At 35.4% G+C, this 19980-nt stretch overlaps 1 protein-coding gene across 1 annotated transcript in view; it reads left to right on the plus strand.

Moving 5' to 3' along the window:
- The window catches only part of LRRK2 (leucine rich repeat kinase 2), a 145492-nt gene extending 125713 nt beyond the window's left edge, over positions 1–19779 (plus strand). Inside the window, 8 exon segments of the mRNA NM_001113437.2 lie at positions 750–944; positions 2577–2770; positions 4030–4102; positions 4384–4568; positions 13355–13507; positions 15327–15535; positions 17161–17232; positions 17935–19779. Of these exon segments, the coding sequence (NP_001106908.2) occupies positions 750–944; positions 2577–2770; positions 4030–4102; positions 4384–4568; positions 13355–13507; positions 15327–15535; positions 17161–17232; positions 17935–18056 (1203 nt within the window). The 3' untranslated portion in view covers positions 18057–19779.

The raw sequence follows: 19980 nt of genomic DNA on the forward strand, positions 1-19980 counted from the left end.
TAAGGTGTTTCCAGCTAGAAGGTTTGTCCAAATAACATTTGCACCATGGTTTTAGAAATAGAACTCTTACTATGTTTTAAATGAAACAGGTTTTAAAAGATCAAATAAAAGCTGTTTTAATGTTGCGGACTCGATTCTGTACAATAATTCGTTGAAAACTTTGGTTCAGCTTTACATTTCCTACCTGGAAATAGCTGAGGACATGTATACACTGACTTTATCAAACATCATATAATCATTTGACTGCTTGATCTTCTTGCTTTTTAATTTTGGTTACTACCAGGGTACATCACATAGATTTTTTAAAAAAATCATTATAGTGAAAGTTTAATTTTTGTTTTACTTTTTCTTCCTTTATTTTCACTTACAGTTCATTAAGTATTATGGTTCATTATAGTATTTTATAGGTTACATAAGAATCTGGAGTTTTTTTGTTTTGTTTTGTTTTTGTTTTTGTTTTTTAGTATATGACACTACTCAAAAACTTGAATGGCACTTTTGAGATTTTCAAGTTACAAAAGCATATACCATGCACAGTTTAAAAATAAATATTATTTTAATGGAATTTTATCTATTGTTTGTTTATTAGTCTTGTTGCTTCAGGTAGGTCACAGTTTAAATAACAGATTTAGTTTTTCTTGATAGAGCTGTAACATTTAATACTACATTGTGCACAACAATACAGTCTTTCAAGAGGACGTACGTTAACTTAGTGTGTATTATTTTGTTATTTATTTAAACTTTCTCAGGTCTTTGACATTTTGAATTCAGCTGAGTTAATCTGTCTGATGAGACGTATGTCAATACCTAAAAACTTCATTGTCGAATGCATGGTTGCCTCGAATCATAACAGCAAGAACGCAAGCGTTTGGCTGGGCTGTGGGCACACTGACAAAGGACAGCTCTCATTTCTTGACTTAAATACGGAAAGATATACTTCTGAGGTAAGTCCAACTACCCTTTAAGTTAGTGATACTTTAGAAAACTTGCTCTATAATTTTTTTTTTCTTCTTAGGGCCACACCTCTGATGTATGGAAGTTCCCAGCCTACTGGGAACTGGAGCTGCAGCTGATGCCTGCACCACGGCCACGGCAACACCAGATCTGAGCCACATCTGCTACCTATGCCGCAGCTTACAGCAATGCCAGATCCTTAACCTAGTGAGTGGGGCTAAGAATTGAACTCGCATCCCCACAAAGACAGTGTTGGGTTCTTAACCTGCTGAACCACAACAGGAACTCCTATGAATTATTTTGAAGCATCTATTAATTAAAAAGTTACTTAGGAAGAAATTAAATATGCGCTAATGTAGGGGTATTATTAAATTAGCTTTCTCCTGTTTCATAACTGAATCACTTTGTTATATACCTAAACATTATAAATCAACTATACTTTGGCATAAAGTTAAAATTAAAAAATTACAGAGTTCCTGTCGAGGCGCAGTGGTTAACGAATCTGACTAGCAACCATGAGGTTGCAGGTTCAATCCCTGGCCTTGCTTAGTGGGTTAAGGATCCGGCGTTGCCGTGAGCTGTAGTGTAGGTCACAGACGTGGCTCAGATCCCGCGTTGCTGCGGCTCTGGTGTAGGCTGGTGGCTACAGCTCCGATTAGACCCCTAGGAACATCCATATGCGTGGGAGCAGCCCTAGAAAAGACAAAAAAGACAAAAAAAAAAATTAAATTAACTTAAATTAAAAAATTAGCTTTATGTTATAACACACATGTTCACAAGAAATTAAATAGTGTGTTTTATTTTAAAATCACACCATCTGTGTTTCTTAGGTCAGAATTTCTAGAAACAAAGCTGATACAGAGATAGTGATTTAAGGGGAAAGAAACTTTTAAGGAAGGACAGGAAGCCACATGTAGCAAGGGAAGAAGCTCAGCAAAAATGTAGTTTCTGAAGAGGGCTAACCTGAGTCATTACCCACAAGAAACTCTGGAGTGTGCAGAGCAGCACAGCTTTATCCCTTCACCAGACAAGGAGTCCAGTCTTTCATTCCCGCTTATCACTCAGTCATTGGCTGCAGTTTGCCCAAGGGTGGGGGAGGGAAACCTCCCAGCCATTTCTGAGCAAGCCCGCTCCTGTGGCTGAAGGTGGTTCTGTAGTGAGAGGTGCAGCTCTGAGCTGTTAGTAGCTAACACTCAGAGCAGCTGGGGTGGCTGTACCTGCCTGGTAGAGGATATCTGGTCGTGGCTGCTGCAGATGCATCGATAAGTTATATTGGGGAGTATAAGGTAAATTTTTAGACTTGAAATAAATGTTGTGCCTAAACATTATTTTTAAGGTCGAACAATCCTTGTGTAGTATTTTGATGGAGTCAGAAATAATATTAAGAAATAATTTTCAATTTTTAATTTTAGTTTCAGGTGCATTCTAGTCAGGTAGATTTGGGGGGGCAGTTAGCTCATTTATTGTTGAAAATTAATAAAATTGGCCTTGTTTTTAAAATTGAAAGCAAGAAAGTAAAAAACAGTTAAGTATGTGGATAACATAATATTTTCATTCCATTCAAATTCTCGTCACTTAAGTTAGAACCACATCCTTTAGAGTGTGTTTCCTTTTCTTAACAGGAAGTTACTGATAGCAGAATACTGTGCTTAGCCTTGGTGCATCTTCCTCTTGAAAAGGAAAGCTGGATTGTGTCTGGAACACAGTCTGGTGTGCTCCTCGTCATCAATACTGAAGATGGGAGAAAGAGGCACACCCTGGAAAAGATGACCGACTCTGTTACTTGCTTGTATTGCAATTCCTTTTCCAAGCCTAGGTAAGGTCGTGAATTTGACCATTGGGGGAAAATTACATACCTTTTAGATGACTTAATAGTGTGCAAAATTGTTATAGTATCAGTAAAGGTTGCACATCTTTCACATTTTCTCATCGGTTGCATATATTAAAGGCAATTGTAGGAAGACAACGATATCGTATTTTTCTGCATACAGATGAAACTGGTGCAGTTAAAAAATAGGTCAGTCATTTCTTCAGGCCCACCAACCTTGCTCCTGGTTTTACCTCAGCTGTGACTAACCACTAATCACATCAATTTAACTTAGTAGGGCCCCTTTGAAGATGAATTCTCATTCTTTCTTTGTGTATGTAGATATATTCAAATATCTATCTATCTATCTGTCATCTCAGTAGCCTATTTTGTGCCAGTCTTAAGCATATTAGTTAACTAAATACCAAATTGGAAAAAAAAAAACTAAGTATTTGAACTCACAATTTGCTAATGGTGAAAATGGCTTAACCATTATTAGTTGAAAGGATTTTATCTCAAAGGAATTTATCTAAATGGCAGAGTTTCAGGTGTGAGTAACACATTCTTGCTGTATATTTGGGGTGGGATGATTTCCAGGAACCCTTTAGATTATACACCATATTCTTCTTTGGTTTAAGTTGGTGCTGGAAAATGAATAAATATATAAAGTGCAGGTTTCTGGTGACTGAAATATAAACTCCCCTGGCAATTTTGAAGTTGAAATTATTTGGATACTGTCAAATAAAAATTTCATCAGATGAAGTCAAATAGGCAAGGAAGACTTTGTGTTTAAGATTTTGCAGTAGCAGAGAGGAATTGAACTCAGTTCTGCTGAAGTGAAAAGTGGGAGCGTTTTTAAGCCCTGTAATGAGCTAGTGAAAAGTACTGGAGGATATGGGGGAGGAGGCGAGTCAGTGTATTAGGTCATCTGTGTGTGCTAATTGTTGCTTATTAAAGTCAGGTTCCTACTCTCCCACAGTGAGTAGGAGATGGGGGTACATGTCTTTCTTGGTTCCATTTCAAAGGGAGAGCTTCCAGAATCTTGAGAAAGACATTCTTGGGTTGTAAAACTTGCAAGAGTCTGGGGAAGATCTCCATCTCCAATGGGCAGAAAAAGAAATTTCAGTTTTCTCAAGTAAAGGCAAAATCAGGGGCCAATACACAGGAAGAAAACTGTCTAAAGTTTAGTTAAACTAGTGGGAATGTTTAGCCTCTCCTGATCAATATAAACATTCTTTTTGTAACAGTTTTGGTATTTTTTCTTTTAGCAAGCAAAAAAATTTCCTTTTAGTGGGAACTGCTGACGGCAACTTAGCAGTTTTTGAAGATAAAAGTGTTAAGGTACATGTTGAATGCCTTCTATTTCAAAATTTATTGATCTCTAGGTTATTTCCTGTACTATTTTTGCTTGGAGAAGTGAAGAGATTGATTATAAAAATAATGCATTGAATACAATCTGAATTAAATCATATTTTTATAAATCCTTTGAAAAGTATATTCAAATTTTTATATGAATACCTCTAACATTGAAGATGGGAAAGTAGTTTTTAGGAAGCTCAAATTCTACACTTTCATTCTATAGGCCCTCAGTTTACTGAATGTGTTTTCTCTCTTTGGCAAAGTGTAAAGGAGCTGCTCCTTTGAAGATACTCAGCATAGGAAATGTCAGTACTCCACTGATGTGTTTGAGTGAATCCATGAATTTAACTGAAAAAAACATTATGTGGGGAGGATGTGGTACAAAAGTTTTCTCGTTTTCTGATGACTTCACCATTCAGAAACTCATCGAGACCAGGACAAATCAACTGTAAGTTATTCCTATCTATGGAACTAATTTATCTTTTGTTTGTTTGTTTGTTTGTTTTTTAGGGCCACACCCATGGCATATGGAGGCGCCCAGGCTAGGGGTCCAATCAGAGCCGTAGCTGCTGGCCTACACCACAGCCACAGCAACGAAGCATCCAAGCCACATCTGTGACCTACACCACAGCTCATGGCAATGCCAGATCCTTAACCCACTGAGTGAGGCCAGGGATCGAACCCGAAACCTCATGGTTCCTAGATTCGTCTCTGCTGCTCCACGATGGGAACCCCTAATTTATCCTTTTATTCATGTTTGTTCTTTATAATCATGTGAGTAATGCTTTCATAATCCCAAACAAAATTTGTTCAAAATGTATACTTTATTTTTCTGTTATAAATTTAAACATTCATTGTAGAACTTAGGAAGCAGAGGAGCATTAAAAATTCACCCAGTCTGGTCAAATTTGTGATAAAAGATGAAAACCCATGGTACTTTTTAGTAGTATTTATCAATCGGAATTTTTATTATTTTCGTTATCTCTATCAAATTAAGCATTTGAATTCAAAAAGCAATCAACTCATTATTTTACTGAAGCTATAGATTTTACATGTATAATGTGGATAATTTTCTTTGTTCTTTCATTTTTTTAAGGTATAGTTGATTTACCGTATTTTATAAGTTTCGGGTGTACAACATAGTCACGAGTCTTAAAGTTTTTATTCCATTTATAGTTATTATAAAATATGGTAGGAGAATAATATATTCCCTGTGTTGTGCTTTATATCCTTGTAGCTTATTTATTTTGTGCAGAATAGTTTGTACCTCTTAATCCCCTGACATTATTTTGGCCCCCCCTTCCCTATTCCCACTGGTAAACACTAGGCAGTTCTCATCTGTTTCTGTTTTGTTGTTTTCACTAATTGGTTTCATTTTTTATATTCCACATATAAGTGATACCAAGCAGTATTTGTCTTTCTTTATCTGACTTATTTCGCTTAACCTAATAACTTCCAAGTCTCTCCATGTTATTGCAAATGACAAAATTCCATTCTTTTTTATGGGTGCCTCTTCCTACATATATGGTAGGAATATATATATATCACATCATCTTTATCCATTCATATGTTGATGGACACTTTGCTTCCATATTTTGGCAGTTATAAATAATACTAGTATGAATATTGGTGTGCATGTATCTTTTCAAATTAGTGTTTTCATATAAATACCCAAAAGTGGAATTGCTGGGTCATATGATAGTTCTATTTTTAGTTTTTTAAAGAAACCTCCATACTGTTTTCCATAGTATCTGTATTAATTTACATTTTCACCAACACTGTATGAGGTTTACCTTTTCTCCACATTCTCGTTGGCATTTGTTAGTTATGGTCTTTTTGATGATAGCCATCCTGACACATGTGAGGTGATGTCTCTTGTGGTTTTAATTTGTGTTTCTCTGATAATTAATGATGTCAGCATCTTTTCATATGACTGTAGACCATCTGTATATCTTCGGAAAAATGTTCTGATCTTCTTCCCATTGTATGGCTAGGTTGTTTTTTGTTTGTTATTTTGATGTTGAGTTGTGGGAGCTATTTATAAAATTTTTTAAGTAAAATTTTTGACGTTATCCTCTTATCGATCATATCATTTGCAAATATTTTCTCCCATTCAGTAGGTTGTCTTTTCATTTTGTTGATGCATTCCTTTGCTGTTCAAAAGCTTTTAAGTTTAATTAGATCCCACTGTTTATTTTTGCTGTTGTTTCCTTGATTTAAGAGACAGGTCCAAAAAAAATTGCTACAATTTATTTATTTCATTTTTGTCTTTTTAGGGCCACACCTGCAGAATATGGAGGTTCCCAGGTGAGGGGTTGAATCGGAGCTGTAGCCACCAGCCTACACCACAGCCACAGCAATGCCAGATCTGAGCTGCATCTGCAACCTACATCACAGCTCATGACAATGCCGGATCCTTAACCCACTGAGTGAGGCCAGGGATCAAACCCGCAACCCCATGGTTCCTAGTCAGCTTCGTTTCCACTGTGCCGTGATGGGAACTCCTTGCTACAGTTTATGTCAAAGAGTGTTCAGCCTATGTTTTCTTCTAGGAGTTTTTCATAATATTTGATCTAACTTTTAAATCTTTAATCCATTTTGAATTTACTTTTGTGTTTGGTGTTTGAGAATGTTCTAATTTCAATATTTTCTATGTAGCTGTCCTGTTATTGTAGCACCACTTATTGAAGAGACTGTCTTTTCTCCATTGTATATTCTTGCTTTCTTTGTTGTAAATTAAATGAACTTAAGTGGGTGGGTTTATTTCTTGTCTCTGTTTGTTCCATTGATCTATGTGTCTGTTTTGTGTTTGGATTACTGTAGCTTTGTAATATAGTCTGAAGTCAGGGAATATGATTCCTACAGTTATGTTCTTCTTTCTTAAGACTGTTTTGGCAATTCAAGTCTTTTGTGTTTCCATACAATTTTAAAGTTACTTGTTCTGTGGAAAATGCCTTTGATATTTTAATAGGCTTAGCACTGAATCTGTAGATTGTTCTTGGGCGGTATGATCATTTTAACAAAATCAGTTCTTCCAGTCCATGAACACATTGTATCTTTACATCTGTTTGTGTCATCTTCAGTTTCTTTCATCAGTGCCTTATAGTTTTTTGAGTATAAGTCTTTTACCTCCTTAGGTAGATTTATTCCTAGGTATTTTATTTTTTTTTATGTGGTAATTCCTAGGTATTTTTTTTTTAATGTCCTTAATTGCTCTTTCAATAGTTCGTTGTTAGTGCAAAGAAATGCAACAATTTCTGTATATTAATTTTGTATCCTACAACTTTTTACTGAATTCATTGATGAACTCTAATAGTTTTCAGTAGCATCTTTAGGATTTTCTGTGTATAGTATCATGTCATCTGCAAAGAGTGACATTTTTGCTTCTTCTTTTCCAATTTGGGTATCTTTCATTTCTATTTCTTTTCTGATAGCTGTGTCTAGGACTTCCAATATTATGTTAAATAAAAGTAATGAGAATAGGCATCCTTGTCTTCTTGATCTTAGAGGAAATGTTTTCAGATTTTGACTGTGGAGAATGATGTTGGCCAAGTGCTTGTCATATATGGCCTTTATTATGTTGAGATATGCTCCCTCTAGTCCCACTTTCTGGAGAGTTTTTATCATAAATCACAGCTGAATTTTGTCAGAAGCTTTTTCTGCATCTATTGAGATGATCACGTGAATTTTATTCTTAAGTTTGTTAATGTGGTGAATCACATTGACTGATTTGTGGATATTGAAACATCTTTGTAGCCCTGAGAGAAATCCCACTTGATCATGGTGTATGATCCTTTTAATGTCTTGTTGGCTTTGATTTGTTCATGTTTTGTTTTTTGATTTTTGAATTTTTGAATCTATGTTTATTGGTGATATTGGCCTGTAATTTTCATTTTTGTGTATTTTCTTTGTTTGGTTTTAGTATCAGGGTGAAGCTGGCCTCATAGTGTGAATTCAGAAACATTCCTTCCTCTGTAATATTTTGGAATATTTTGAAAGGGGTAAATGTTAATTCTTCTCTAAATGTTTAGTAGAATTCATCTGTGAAGCTGTCTGGTCCTAGACTTTTGTTTGTTGGAATTTTTTTTTTTATTATTGTTGCTGGTTCAGTTTAATTAGTGGTAATTGATCTGTTCATATTTTATATTTCTTCCTGGCTCAATATTGTTAGATTGTATATGTCTAGGAATTTGTTCATTTCTTCCAGGTCATCAATTTTTGGCATACAGTTGTTCATAGTAATGTCTTATGATCCTTTGTAGTCTGTGGTGTTGATTGTAACTTCTCCCTTTTCTTTTCTTATTTTATTGATTTGGGCCCTATCATTTTTTTTTTTTTTATCGATGAGTCTGCCAAAAGGTTTATCAGTTTTGTTTATTTTTTCAAAGAACCAGATCTTAGTTTCATTGATCTTTTCTGTTGATTTTTTTAGTCTTTATTTTATTTATTTCTTCTCTGATCTTTGTGATAGCTCTCTCTGTACTAAATTTGGGTTTTGTTTTTTATTTTTCTAGTTCCTTTAGGTGCAAGGTTAGCTCATTAATTTGAGATTTTTTGTGTTTCTGAAGTAAGCTTGTATTGCTGTAAATTTGCTCCTTTGAACTGCTTCTTCTGTATCCCATAGATTTGGATCATTGTATTTTCATTTTCACTTGTCCCTAGGTATTTTTGATTTCTCATTTGATTTCTTCAGTAATCCATTTGTTGTTTAGTACATATTGTTTAACCTCCAAAATTTATTATAAATTTTTGTTTTGTGATCATGTAAGATTTAAGTGTAGCAATCTCTATATATGATTGTTTCAAGTTCCTGATTTCCTAATTTCTAATGCATTTTAACAACCCTGCCTTTATACTCTCCGTCCCTCACAATTACTGTATTCGATGTCATATTTTACACCTAATTGTTTTGCATGTCCCTTAACTGCTTACTGTGGATATACATGATTTTACTACTTTTGTCTTTTAACCTTGCTACTAGCTCTGTGTGTGATTGATTTCCTAGCATTGCTACATGTTTGCCCTTACCAATGAGCTTTTTCCTTTCCTGATTTTCATTTTCCTTCTTGTGGTCGTATCTTTATCACTTAGCGAAGTTCCTTTAATATTTCTTATAAGACTGGTTTGGTTGTGCTGAACTCTTTTAGCTTTTGCTTGTCTGTAAACTTTTGATCTCTCCATCGATTCTGAATGAGAGCCTTGCTGGGTATTCTTGATTTTAATTTTTTTTCCTTTTAATCACTTTTCATCTCATTCCTTCATTTGGAATATGTTCTGTCATCTCATTTTGCCTAACTTACTTTTTTATATCAATTTATCTGGTAGGTTTGTTATGTTTCTTAACCTTGAAAAAGTGGCCTTTTGGAGGAGACATCCTATGTGTTCCAGCAGTGCAGCTTCTTCTCATCACCAGAGCAATATTGGTTCCCATTTTGAGGGTTTCAAGGGTCTTTATGTTGTGGTAGACTGACTCTGTGGTGGTCTAGTAGGCTTGGTTGGCCTCTGGTTCATTCGGTTACCAGGTCTTGCCTTGTCCTGAGGCTGCTGGCCTCTGGTTTACAGTACCAGGTTATGAAGCATCTGAGTGGAACTTTGGGGTGCTCTAGAGGTAGTGCTGCATTGCCAATGAGTAGAATCAGGATTCAGGAAACCCAGCAACTGTGGCCTGTCCACAGGGAGTAAAAGCAGATCCTGGGGCTAGTGCTAACTTACTGGCAGGCAAAGCTGGGTTCTGTGTTCTGGTTACGTTACTAAGGGACCCCAGAGCAGGTGTAAGGTTGTTGGTGGGTGACCCTGTAGCCCTGAAATGGTTGGCTGCAGTTCCTGGGGTATCGTGAAGCCAGTGTCTGTGTGAGCTCACCCAAGGTGAGCTGCAGTTGCCTCCTGCCTCTTCAGGAGACTCTCCAAGACCAGTGAATAGGTCTGATCCAGATTCCTAGCTTGGGTTCCAGAGTATGTGATGTTTTATGTGTGCCCTTTTAAGAGTGAATTATCTATTTCTCTCACCCTTCTGGGAGTTCCAAAAGTAAGCCCCAGTGGCCTTCAAAGCCAGATGCTCTGGGGTTCATCTTACTGCTGCAGGAACCCTGGGTTGGGGAGCTCAAAGTAGAGTTTGGACTTTTCTTTCCTTTCTGAGAAGCCTCTGCAGTTATTATTCTTCTCCTATTTGTGAAATGCCCACCTGAGAATATGGGATTTGACTATATCTTGACTCCAGCCACTATTACCTCTCCCAGTTTGGTTCCCCTTTTTTATCTTTAGTTGTAGAAGATCTTTTCTAGTAGGTTTTGGCCTTTTCCATCAATGGTTATTCTACAAATAGCTGTGATTTTGGTGTGCCTGTGAGAAAGGTAAGCTCAGGGTCTTTCTGCTCCACCGTCTTGCAAGCAGAAAGACCCTGAGCTCACCATTATCCCTCTGGGTAATTTTTATTAACTATTAATTGTAGGAAACAGGCCTCAGGAATCAGGTCCTCTCTGGATTTGTAAATTATTCAGACATCTCTACAGAAAAGTTTGTGATACCAATTTTAAACAAAATAAAATAAAATATAAACCTTGATCCAATTTGTTGTTTCAGTTTTTCAAGTTGTATTTTACCCAGATCTTTGCAGTTGGTTCTTATTTACTCTATTCCTCGGTGAGAAGCAATGTAGGGTTGTGGGCAAGATGTTCAGATATTTGCTTTGCCCTGTATTTTTTATGTGAACTTGGCAAGAACTTTTCAAATCTTTATTTAGTCCTCTCTAAGCAGAGGATCATAATATACTCTCTCTCAAAGGGATACTTGGAAGAAGACCAAAGAAGAGAAAGTAATATATGTAGCTTAACATGAAGTCCAACACTTGGTAAGCTCTCAATAAATTTTAGATAATTATCATGATTATTATTAGCTTTGAGTCAGAAATTCTTATCTCAGGGAATATCCATCTAATTGCTTAAGACCAAAAGTTGGAAATAATCCTTGATTCCTCTGTCCTTAACTGTCTTTTATTCACTTGACACTCTTCCTAATTGACTCAGGTACTCGTACTTCTCACTGTTTGATTGCTGCTACCATGGGCCAGGCAGTCTTCTACCATCAATGGCCATGTGAAACAACAGCACCTTTCTTCCACTTCTCAACCCCTGATTTTCCTCCGTTCAAACCATTCCTGACATTGCAGACAGAGGGACTCTTCTAAAATGCCCATTAACTAATGCCGCTCTCCTGCTTAAAACTATTCAGTGGCATTCTGATGTCCTTTCCACACAGTCCAAATTCCTTCAGATAGCTTTCCAGGCACTTCGTGATTTAGTCCTTGCTTATTTCTCTAGATTCTTATTTTGCAACCTCCTTGCCCTTTCTGTCTTAGCCGAAATGAATTTGTCTCAGTTCTTGAAGGCATCCTGCTCCCTTTCACCCTAGCCTTTGCATGTGGTTCTCTCTTTTCCTGGATAACCACTATGCCTCTTGCCTCTTTCAGTCCAAAGGTCACTTCCTCTGTGTGGCTATCTCTGATCCCACCTGTGGAGATTAGGTGCCTTGGATTTGTTCTTCTGTTATATCTCTTATTTCCCTGCACAATAGCTATCACGTGATTTTATAATTCAAAAATGCTTTTCTTAATGCCACTAGACCTACTGGCTCTCAATTGGCTGCACATTAGAAACCACTAGGTAAACTCAGTTGTTATAGAAATAGAATGCTGTTCACACATTCACCAGTTTTATGTAAAACTGGCTTGGTTTTATTTTCTTAAACAGTAGCTTTGCTTTATTTCTGAAAATAAATTTTGACAATATTGTAAAAGAAAGAAAAAAAAAAACTAGGTAGCTGAAAATAATCTGATGCTGGGGACCTACCTCAGACTAATTAAAGTGGATGAATTAAGCCTGGGGTGGGTCCTGGGCCTCAGTGACACACATTGAAGTATGTGTGTGTGTGTGTTGTATAAAGTGCAGTCAGGGTTCAGATACACTGCTATATAAATTTTCATGCATGAGGATCTTCTGTTGTGTTCATAGGTTTACTTCCTAGCATTTGGCAAATATTTGGATGAACTTATTCTCATTCCGTAATTTCTCTTTTTAACCAACCTGTGTAAGGCTGAAAATATTTAGGAAGAGAGGGTCCCTGATTATTTTATTTCATAGAACATGTTATGAGGTCATAGTATCAGTTAACGCCCTCAAATTCCATTTAAGATTTGGAGGGTAGCTGCTTTACTAGAGAGAATTCCCATAAATACCAGCCCTCGAAGCTGTTCCTTTCCCAAAGGAGATTAGGACCCAGTTTCATAGACACTTTGGAAATATTTGCTGCTTCTCAGAAATTGTCTCCGGTTGCATCCAACTTTTTCCTGTTAAGCAGATATGTAAAGGGACAGTCTAGTGTCAAGTGCACAGTAATAAATACAAATTTATATCTATTAAGGTCTATAATACTACAGCTACACCAGTTGGGGGAAAGAGAATGGTTGGTCTATTTCAATAGGTCAGGAAGAATTCCAGAGGAGCTGACATTTAGGTTAAGCCTCAAAGGCTAACTAGGGGTTTGCCAAGCAGATGTAGGCTTGGGTAGCCAGTCCATTTGCAAAATGTGTAAAATGTCAAATGTCCTAGATTGGAAGATAGATGTTTAAAAATGTCTTGTCATTTCCCTTTATTTTCAAAGGGGGAAAATTACAATTTATGTTCTATTTATGTTTGGATGAAGATGTGGATTTTTTTTTCCATACCTTGACTGGCTTGTGTTGATGCAAAAATATCCTTTGATATTTGAAGACTCTGCCACTAAAGTTGATTTTAACGTGTTATCTTTTATAACTCTAGATATAAATGGCTAACCTTTTAACTTCCCAGTCATTCTTGATAATAAGGATTTTATTGAACTATCATAAAGTTACAGATATTGTGATTTTTTTTAAAGAAATCAAGATACTTTGCATATTTGGACAATATAAAATTCTATTAAGAACCAGATAAAACTGAAATTAAAATAAAAATGAGAAACTTTAGTTATCTTTATTTTATTATCAAGGGAAAAATATTAAGTAACTAAAATGAAGTGAAATAACAACATATTCTGTTCAGAAGGGCTAGAGGATAATGTGAAATAATTGCCAAACACACTAGCCTGTTTCTTTCAAAGAGTGTTAATCCTTTACGTGCATTAAAAACTAATGCAAGTTTGTATTACATTTTGAAATAGTAGAAAAATGAATGGTGCTGATATTCTTTTGTTTCCCCCTAGGTTTTCTTATGCATCTTTCAGTGACTCCAACATCATAGCAGTGGTGGTAGACACAGCTCTTTACATTGCTAAGAAAAATAGCCCTTTTGTGGAAGTTCGTGACAAGAAGACTGAAAAACTCTGTGAACTAATAGACTGTGTGCACTTTTTAAAGTAAATTAATTTTTTTCTTGAAATTTTGTTTTGTTGTGAAAAGAATACAACATGAAACCATGAAACCTACCCGCTTAACAAATTAAGTGTACAATATGTTGTTGAATGTAGGTACAGTGCCATTGGTTCTTTATTTCATGCCTATAGGAGCTGTCTTTACACTTCAGATTTCACAGAGGGAGGAGTTTTTCTTCCTTTCTACTTATAAATAGAAAAAAATTAAAAAAAAAATCCTCAGAAACAAAATTGTTGCTGCTTCTTGGCACCATCTGTTGGTATCCAGCAAATTTCGTTATTGGAATCTAAAATATGGCACAAATGAACCTATTTGCCAAACAGAAACAGACTCACAGATATGGAGAACAGATTTTTGGTTGCCAAGGGGTAAGGGGGAGGAAGTGGGATAGATGGGGAGTTTGGGGTTGTTAGATGTAAACTATTACATTTAGAATGAATGAGCAACGAGGTCTTACTATATAGCACAGGGAACTATATCCAGTCTCTTGGGATTGAACATGATGGGATAGTATGAGATAAAAGAATGTGCATATGCATATACATGTGTATATGTATATATGACTGGGTCATTATGCTGTACAGCAGAAATTGACACAATGCTATAAATCAACTCTAATAAAAAGAATGTAGTAGATATGATTTCTTCAAGAAAGAACGAAAAAGTCATGGAACAATATAAAATATGGGTGAAAAAGCCTACTGGATTGATCAGTGAGCTAAGAAGGGATGTTCAAGACTCCAGCTGAGAGTGCAGTGCTTAGTGGAATCCAGCGTGTCTGAGACTTCACATCAGACAGATCCCTTGTGTGCTGCTGCTGCTGGGACACAAGACCATTGCCAGCCATATTTGCTAGCTTCTTCATAGCTTTGTTTTGTCTTGGTTTTACTGTATAGATTTTCTTAACCCTTGGAGAACAGTTCATTATATACCATATATTCATAAAATGAGATTTCAAACTTTACTTTCCTAGAATCTTCTAAGTTTTTCTCTAGATGGTGAAGAGACTTAGGTTCAGAAGAGCTGACAATTCTTCCTGGTAAAGGGTCCCTTACTTCCTGAAGTTCTAAAATTATTAGGATTCTCTCATTTCTGTATATCTCATTTTTGTCATGAATTATTCATTAGTTCAGGGAAAAATTTAGTGGTTTGTATTCATATCTTTTTTTTTTTTTAATTTATGGCTACACCAACAGCATATGGAATTTCCCTGGCCAGGGATTGAATCTGAGCCCCAGCTTCAGCCTACGCCACAGCTGCAGCAATGCTGGATCTTTAATCCACTGCACTGGGCCAGGGATTGAATCCACGCCTCCACAGTGATCTAAGCCACTGCAGTCAGATTCTTAACCTACTGCACCACAGCAGGAATGCCTCTAATCATATCTTTTACGTGTAGATGACCATAATTTTATTTTCCTTTATAACTTTTGAACTTCATGGAAAGCTTTGGAAACTAACTTTTTCCCCCCTTCATTTTGGGCAAATTTATTTATTTTTTTCTGGATTATATAGGCTTGTTATTTATAAAATTGTATCTGTCTTATAATTTCTTGAAAAGGCAGTTGTTGTGTTATATTTGATAATTTATGCTTCAAGTAGAAAACATGGATCTTTGGCATTCTATATTTAGCAAAATTAATTTTGTACAATTTTGTTGGTATGTAATGTATATTGTCATATGTTCGTAATTTTAAATGTTATATATATGTGTTATGTGTATGTGTCTCTAGAGAGAGAGACACATTTATTTTACCTCCTTATTTTTGAAAATATTAATGCATACTTTCTTTATGATTTTAGGGAGGAACTGGCCAAAGCAAACAAGGAATTGAAACACAAACTGTCTTATTCTGGGAGAGTGAAAACTCTCTGCCTCCAGAAGAACACTGCTCTCTGGATAGGAACTGGTGGAGGCCATATCTTACTCCTTGATCTTTCAACTCGTCGAATTATGCGTATAATTCACAACTTCTGCGATTCTGTCAGAGCCATGATGACCACACAGTTAGGCATGTTTCTTTCCTTTAGACCTTTTTTTTTCATATTCTCTAAGACTCTCAAAATTTTATTTTAAATTTAAGTTTTCACTTTCCAATGTCATATGAAGGCTCTCAGAAGTTCAAATTTTGTGGGATAAATTTTGAATAGGGCCCTTAAAAACATGGAGGTGGTCCATGTCTTTAACCCCATGAGAGAAGCAGATTATTATAAGTAAATGCTAAATTCGGCCCAATTTTCTCTCTTTTTCTTTTTAACTAAGGCAAAAATACATAATGTTGAGTATTTTTTAACTTTCTGATCAAAGACGTTAAAGCAGATGTCTATTGTGACCATAGTTTAAGCTTCTTATCCTTGTTAAAGAATCCTGTTTGGTTTTTTAATCTATAAACAAATTTATATTCTTGCAGCAATATATGCTGAACCTCACAATTTACAAATATTGACGAATCATGTTTTACTCCAGCTTTTATGCCTTTTCTTGCTGCTACTTTTCTATTTAAATATAAAGAAATCATGATAATACAGGATATTCACATTTAATTATTTTCTTTTGACTAATTCTTTGCTTTAGGGAATAGACTTAGTATATGTACAGACTTGATCACAAAAATGGGGTTAAGTTCCACAACACCAGAGTTATGTAACGTCAGCAAATGAGAAATAAAATGTTTGACAGGATGAAAAGAATGGTAAATTCCTTTTACAGGAATATATAGGAACAATTGTTTCTCCTCAGCCTCACCCATTCTCCATGACTGGATGTCCAAACTGCACAGAAGGAGCTAGAATTAGGTGCTGTTAAGTGGTTGGTGCCCACCAGGACATACAGCCATGCCAGCTCTGTAGTAGGTCCTAGCAGGTTATCTCCTTAGCCTTATTCACCAAGGTTGTAGTTTTCCTCCAATTCAATTTGTGTGTGATTTAGGACCCAAATGGCTGTTCATTACTAATGCTATGGTGGGATTTCAATGGGTTTAATAGTTTTTCTTAATAATTTAAACATATCTACAAGGTGATCTGGCTTCACCCGCTCTCTAGCCTCTGTCATTTGCCATATTCCTTTCTGCTCTTCCTGGTCTAGAAGAAAGTTCAGTGTCTCTTAAATTCTCTGCTTCACCCTCTCTCAAGGTTTTGGGTGTGCTGTTTCATTTTGTGCCTAGTTAATTTAGTTACTAATTAGGAACTAATCTCCTCACTAGACCATAAACTCCACTTGGGTTGGGTCTGCTCATATTTGTTCCTCTTTATTCCCAGCGTCTAACCAAGGACCTAGTACATTTGAATCCGCATACTTCACTTTTGACAAGTGCATTATAGTATCCAAAGCACTTTTAAACACACTGCCTCTTTAACATGTAACTTTGGGTGGAGTTGAACCTATTTTTCAGAAAGGTTAAACTCTTTTCTCAGATTCACACAAATAATAATTATAGTATTTTCTAGCTTTAAAAAATTACTGGTCATCTTGGAGAGTATTTTTTAATTCAATATAGTCGAGGGATCTCTTAAATAGTAGAGTTGTTAAGTTCTGGGTTTTTTTTTTTTTTTTTGGTCTTAAAATATGAATAGTTGTACTCTTTAAAGTTCAAATTATTACATTGTTTTAACAGAAAACTTTTATTTTTTGATAAAGGAAGCCTTAAAAATGTCATGCTGGTTTTGGGGTATAACCGGAAAAGTGCTGAAGGTATTCAACACCAAAAAGGTAACGTTCAATAGATTTGCTGTATTCCAAACAGAGGACAATAACGTGAATGATTATAACATATTGTGTGTTTATACATTTATAGTAAATATTACATATTTTGTAAAGCTTCAAGCATTTCAAATTGGTGCTTCTTTATAGTATTAACAATTTATTTATTTTAATTTTTGTTGTTGTTGTTGTTTTTATGGCCATACCTGAGACATATGGAAGTTCCCTGCCAGGGGTTGAATCAGAGCTATGCCACAGCCACAGCAACAGTGGATCCAGGCCACATCTGTGACATACACTGCACCTTGTGGCAATGCTGGATCCTTAATTAACCCCCTGAGTGAGGCCAGCTATCAAATCCACATCCTTGTGGATACTATTTGGGTTCTTAAGCCGCCGAGCCCCAACAGGAATTCCGTATTAAATCTGATTTTGAACAGTGTTTGGAAAAGCTTTATTTCTTTCAGAAAATGAAATATTAATAGATTATTAAAGATCCACACTTTTTAAAATTCTGTAGTTCTTTAATGTATTTTAAACATGTTTCCAAATACAATTTCTTATAAATGGCCATAATTTAGTACATTATTTATAGTCGTATTTATATATACATTTGTCCAAGACAAGTAACTAGGAATTAACAAAATTAAAATAAAACAAAAATGCCTTATGGCAGATTTTTGAAACACAGTTTGTTTTTTAATTTTCTAGAGATAGAGTCTTGCCTGTCTATTTGGGACATCAATCTTCCACATGAAGTACAAAATTTGGAAAAACATATTGAAGTGAGAAAAGAATTAGCTGAAAAAATGAGAAGAATATCTGTTGAATAAAAGGGATCTCAGAAATCTTTATCTTTGGATGGGAAAACTATTGTCTTCTCTTGTAAATATTTCTTTAAAAATGTTTACATATGAAAAAGGTATTTCCACTATTTGTTGATTGCTAATGTGTATATGAAGGAATGTTTATAGGTTTTATTTTGTAAAAATGTATAAAATAGTTACCAGTGAAAGTATATTTTAAAGAACTGTTTAAAATGTAACATTTCCTACCTACCTAATTAATTTTGCTGATTAAGTAACAAAAGGAAATCTAATAAGTGCTTGATTATAGTACTCCTATTGAAATTTACAAAGTGGATAGTTTTTTGTTTTGCTATTCCTAATGAAGGTAAACTTTATTTTAAATTCTGTGATTAAGACAGGTCTATTGCTGAGTTATTTTCTAGATATTCTGCAAAGTAGAATAAAAATATTAAGACAGTTTCACATGTAATACATTCCTTCTTAGACTGCATTTTTTTTTTCTTTTTATGGCCACACCTGTGGTATATGGAAGTTTCCACGCCAGAGGTCAAATTGGAGCTGCAGCTGAGGCTCACACCACAGCCACAGCAATGCTGGATCTGAGCCACATCTGTAAGCACAGTTTGTGGCAACACTGGATCCTTAACCCACTGAGCGAGGCCAGGGATGGAACCTGCATCCTCACAGAGACTGTCAGGTTCTTAACCTGCTGAGTCACAGTGGGAACTCCTTAGGTTGCTTTTAAATGCAGTTATCACATACTCTTATAAATAGTCAAAGAATTTGCACTAATAAAGGCCTTGTTAGGACATGAGTTCTTATTGCTGACGCAAGCAGTGCATCTCACTCAACTTTATCTAAAAGAAAACACCATGAAATTTGCTGATAAGAAAGCATAGATAGCATATTGTCAGAGTCCTTGTATTCAGAAAGACATAACCACTCTCTCTTTTTCAATTTTTCAGCCCTGTCTTTGATAAATAAAACCCTGAGGTATTATAATTGGTGTAAATACAATGTTCAGTCCTTCAAGTGATATTTTTATGTTTTAATTTTGATTCTCAGTGCTAAGCCAGGTTCCTAATCTTCTTCACTCTAAACATCTCTACTCATCTTCTTCCTAAATTTGTGACCCTGCAAATCCTGTATCATTTAGGTAGAAACAAACCATTTTCAGAATTAGAGAATTCTGCAACTCCCACCAAGACCCTGGGGACCAGAATATAAAACTCCAGTTTGCTGAAGAAGGGAGCTTTAGCTATGACCGGTACCTGCTAACCTAGTCTTCTAAATTATACTTAAATTTTAAAAATAAATTCCTGTGGTAGAATTGTCAAGGCCAAGTATCTTGTAGTAATCTGTGTCATTTCTGCTTTAAGAAAAAAATATTTTTGGTAAATCTGTTGGCCCTGACCAGTATTTATCATTTCAAACAATTCCCTATGATAGGAAAACTAGCCCGTTTATTCCCATCAATTCTCAGAACTGAGAATTTCATTATATGAAGACTTTAAATATCTTTATCTTAAGGGTAATTAAATTATTAACCCTGAGTCTCTGTTTTTCAAAGGACCTATGTTTTATTTTATTATGTAGTTCAAAAAAAGTAAGAAATGATGGAGCTGATATTGGTTCCTGTGATATTTCTCATTGTTCTTTTGTATTTATACACAATTTTTAAAAATATAATTGTGGAGGAATATTTAAATGAACATTGTATTTAAATGAAATAAAATTTTTCAAAGCATGTTTGTGAATTTTAAAACTTTGCAATAATGTTTTATTTTGCATGTGTAATACATCTAATATGAAATTTTGAATGAATCTGTGTATGGGACATTTCGCTATTTGAATTGCTAACTGGAATTTTCTCCTAGAGATTTATTCAATTTTATGCAATATAACCACTTATCAGGATCTGAGGATAAAACCTAATGGGCATAATATA

This window comes from Sus scrofa, chromosome 5 (genome assembly GCF_000003025.6).
Source record: "Sus scrofa isolate TJ Tabasco breed Duroc chromosome 5, Sscrofa11.1, whole genome shotgun sequence".
NCBI classification, from domain to species: Eukaryota; Metazoa; Chordata; class Mammalia; order Artiodactyla; family Suidae; genus Sus; species Sus scrofa.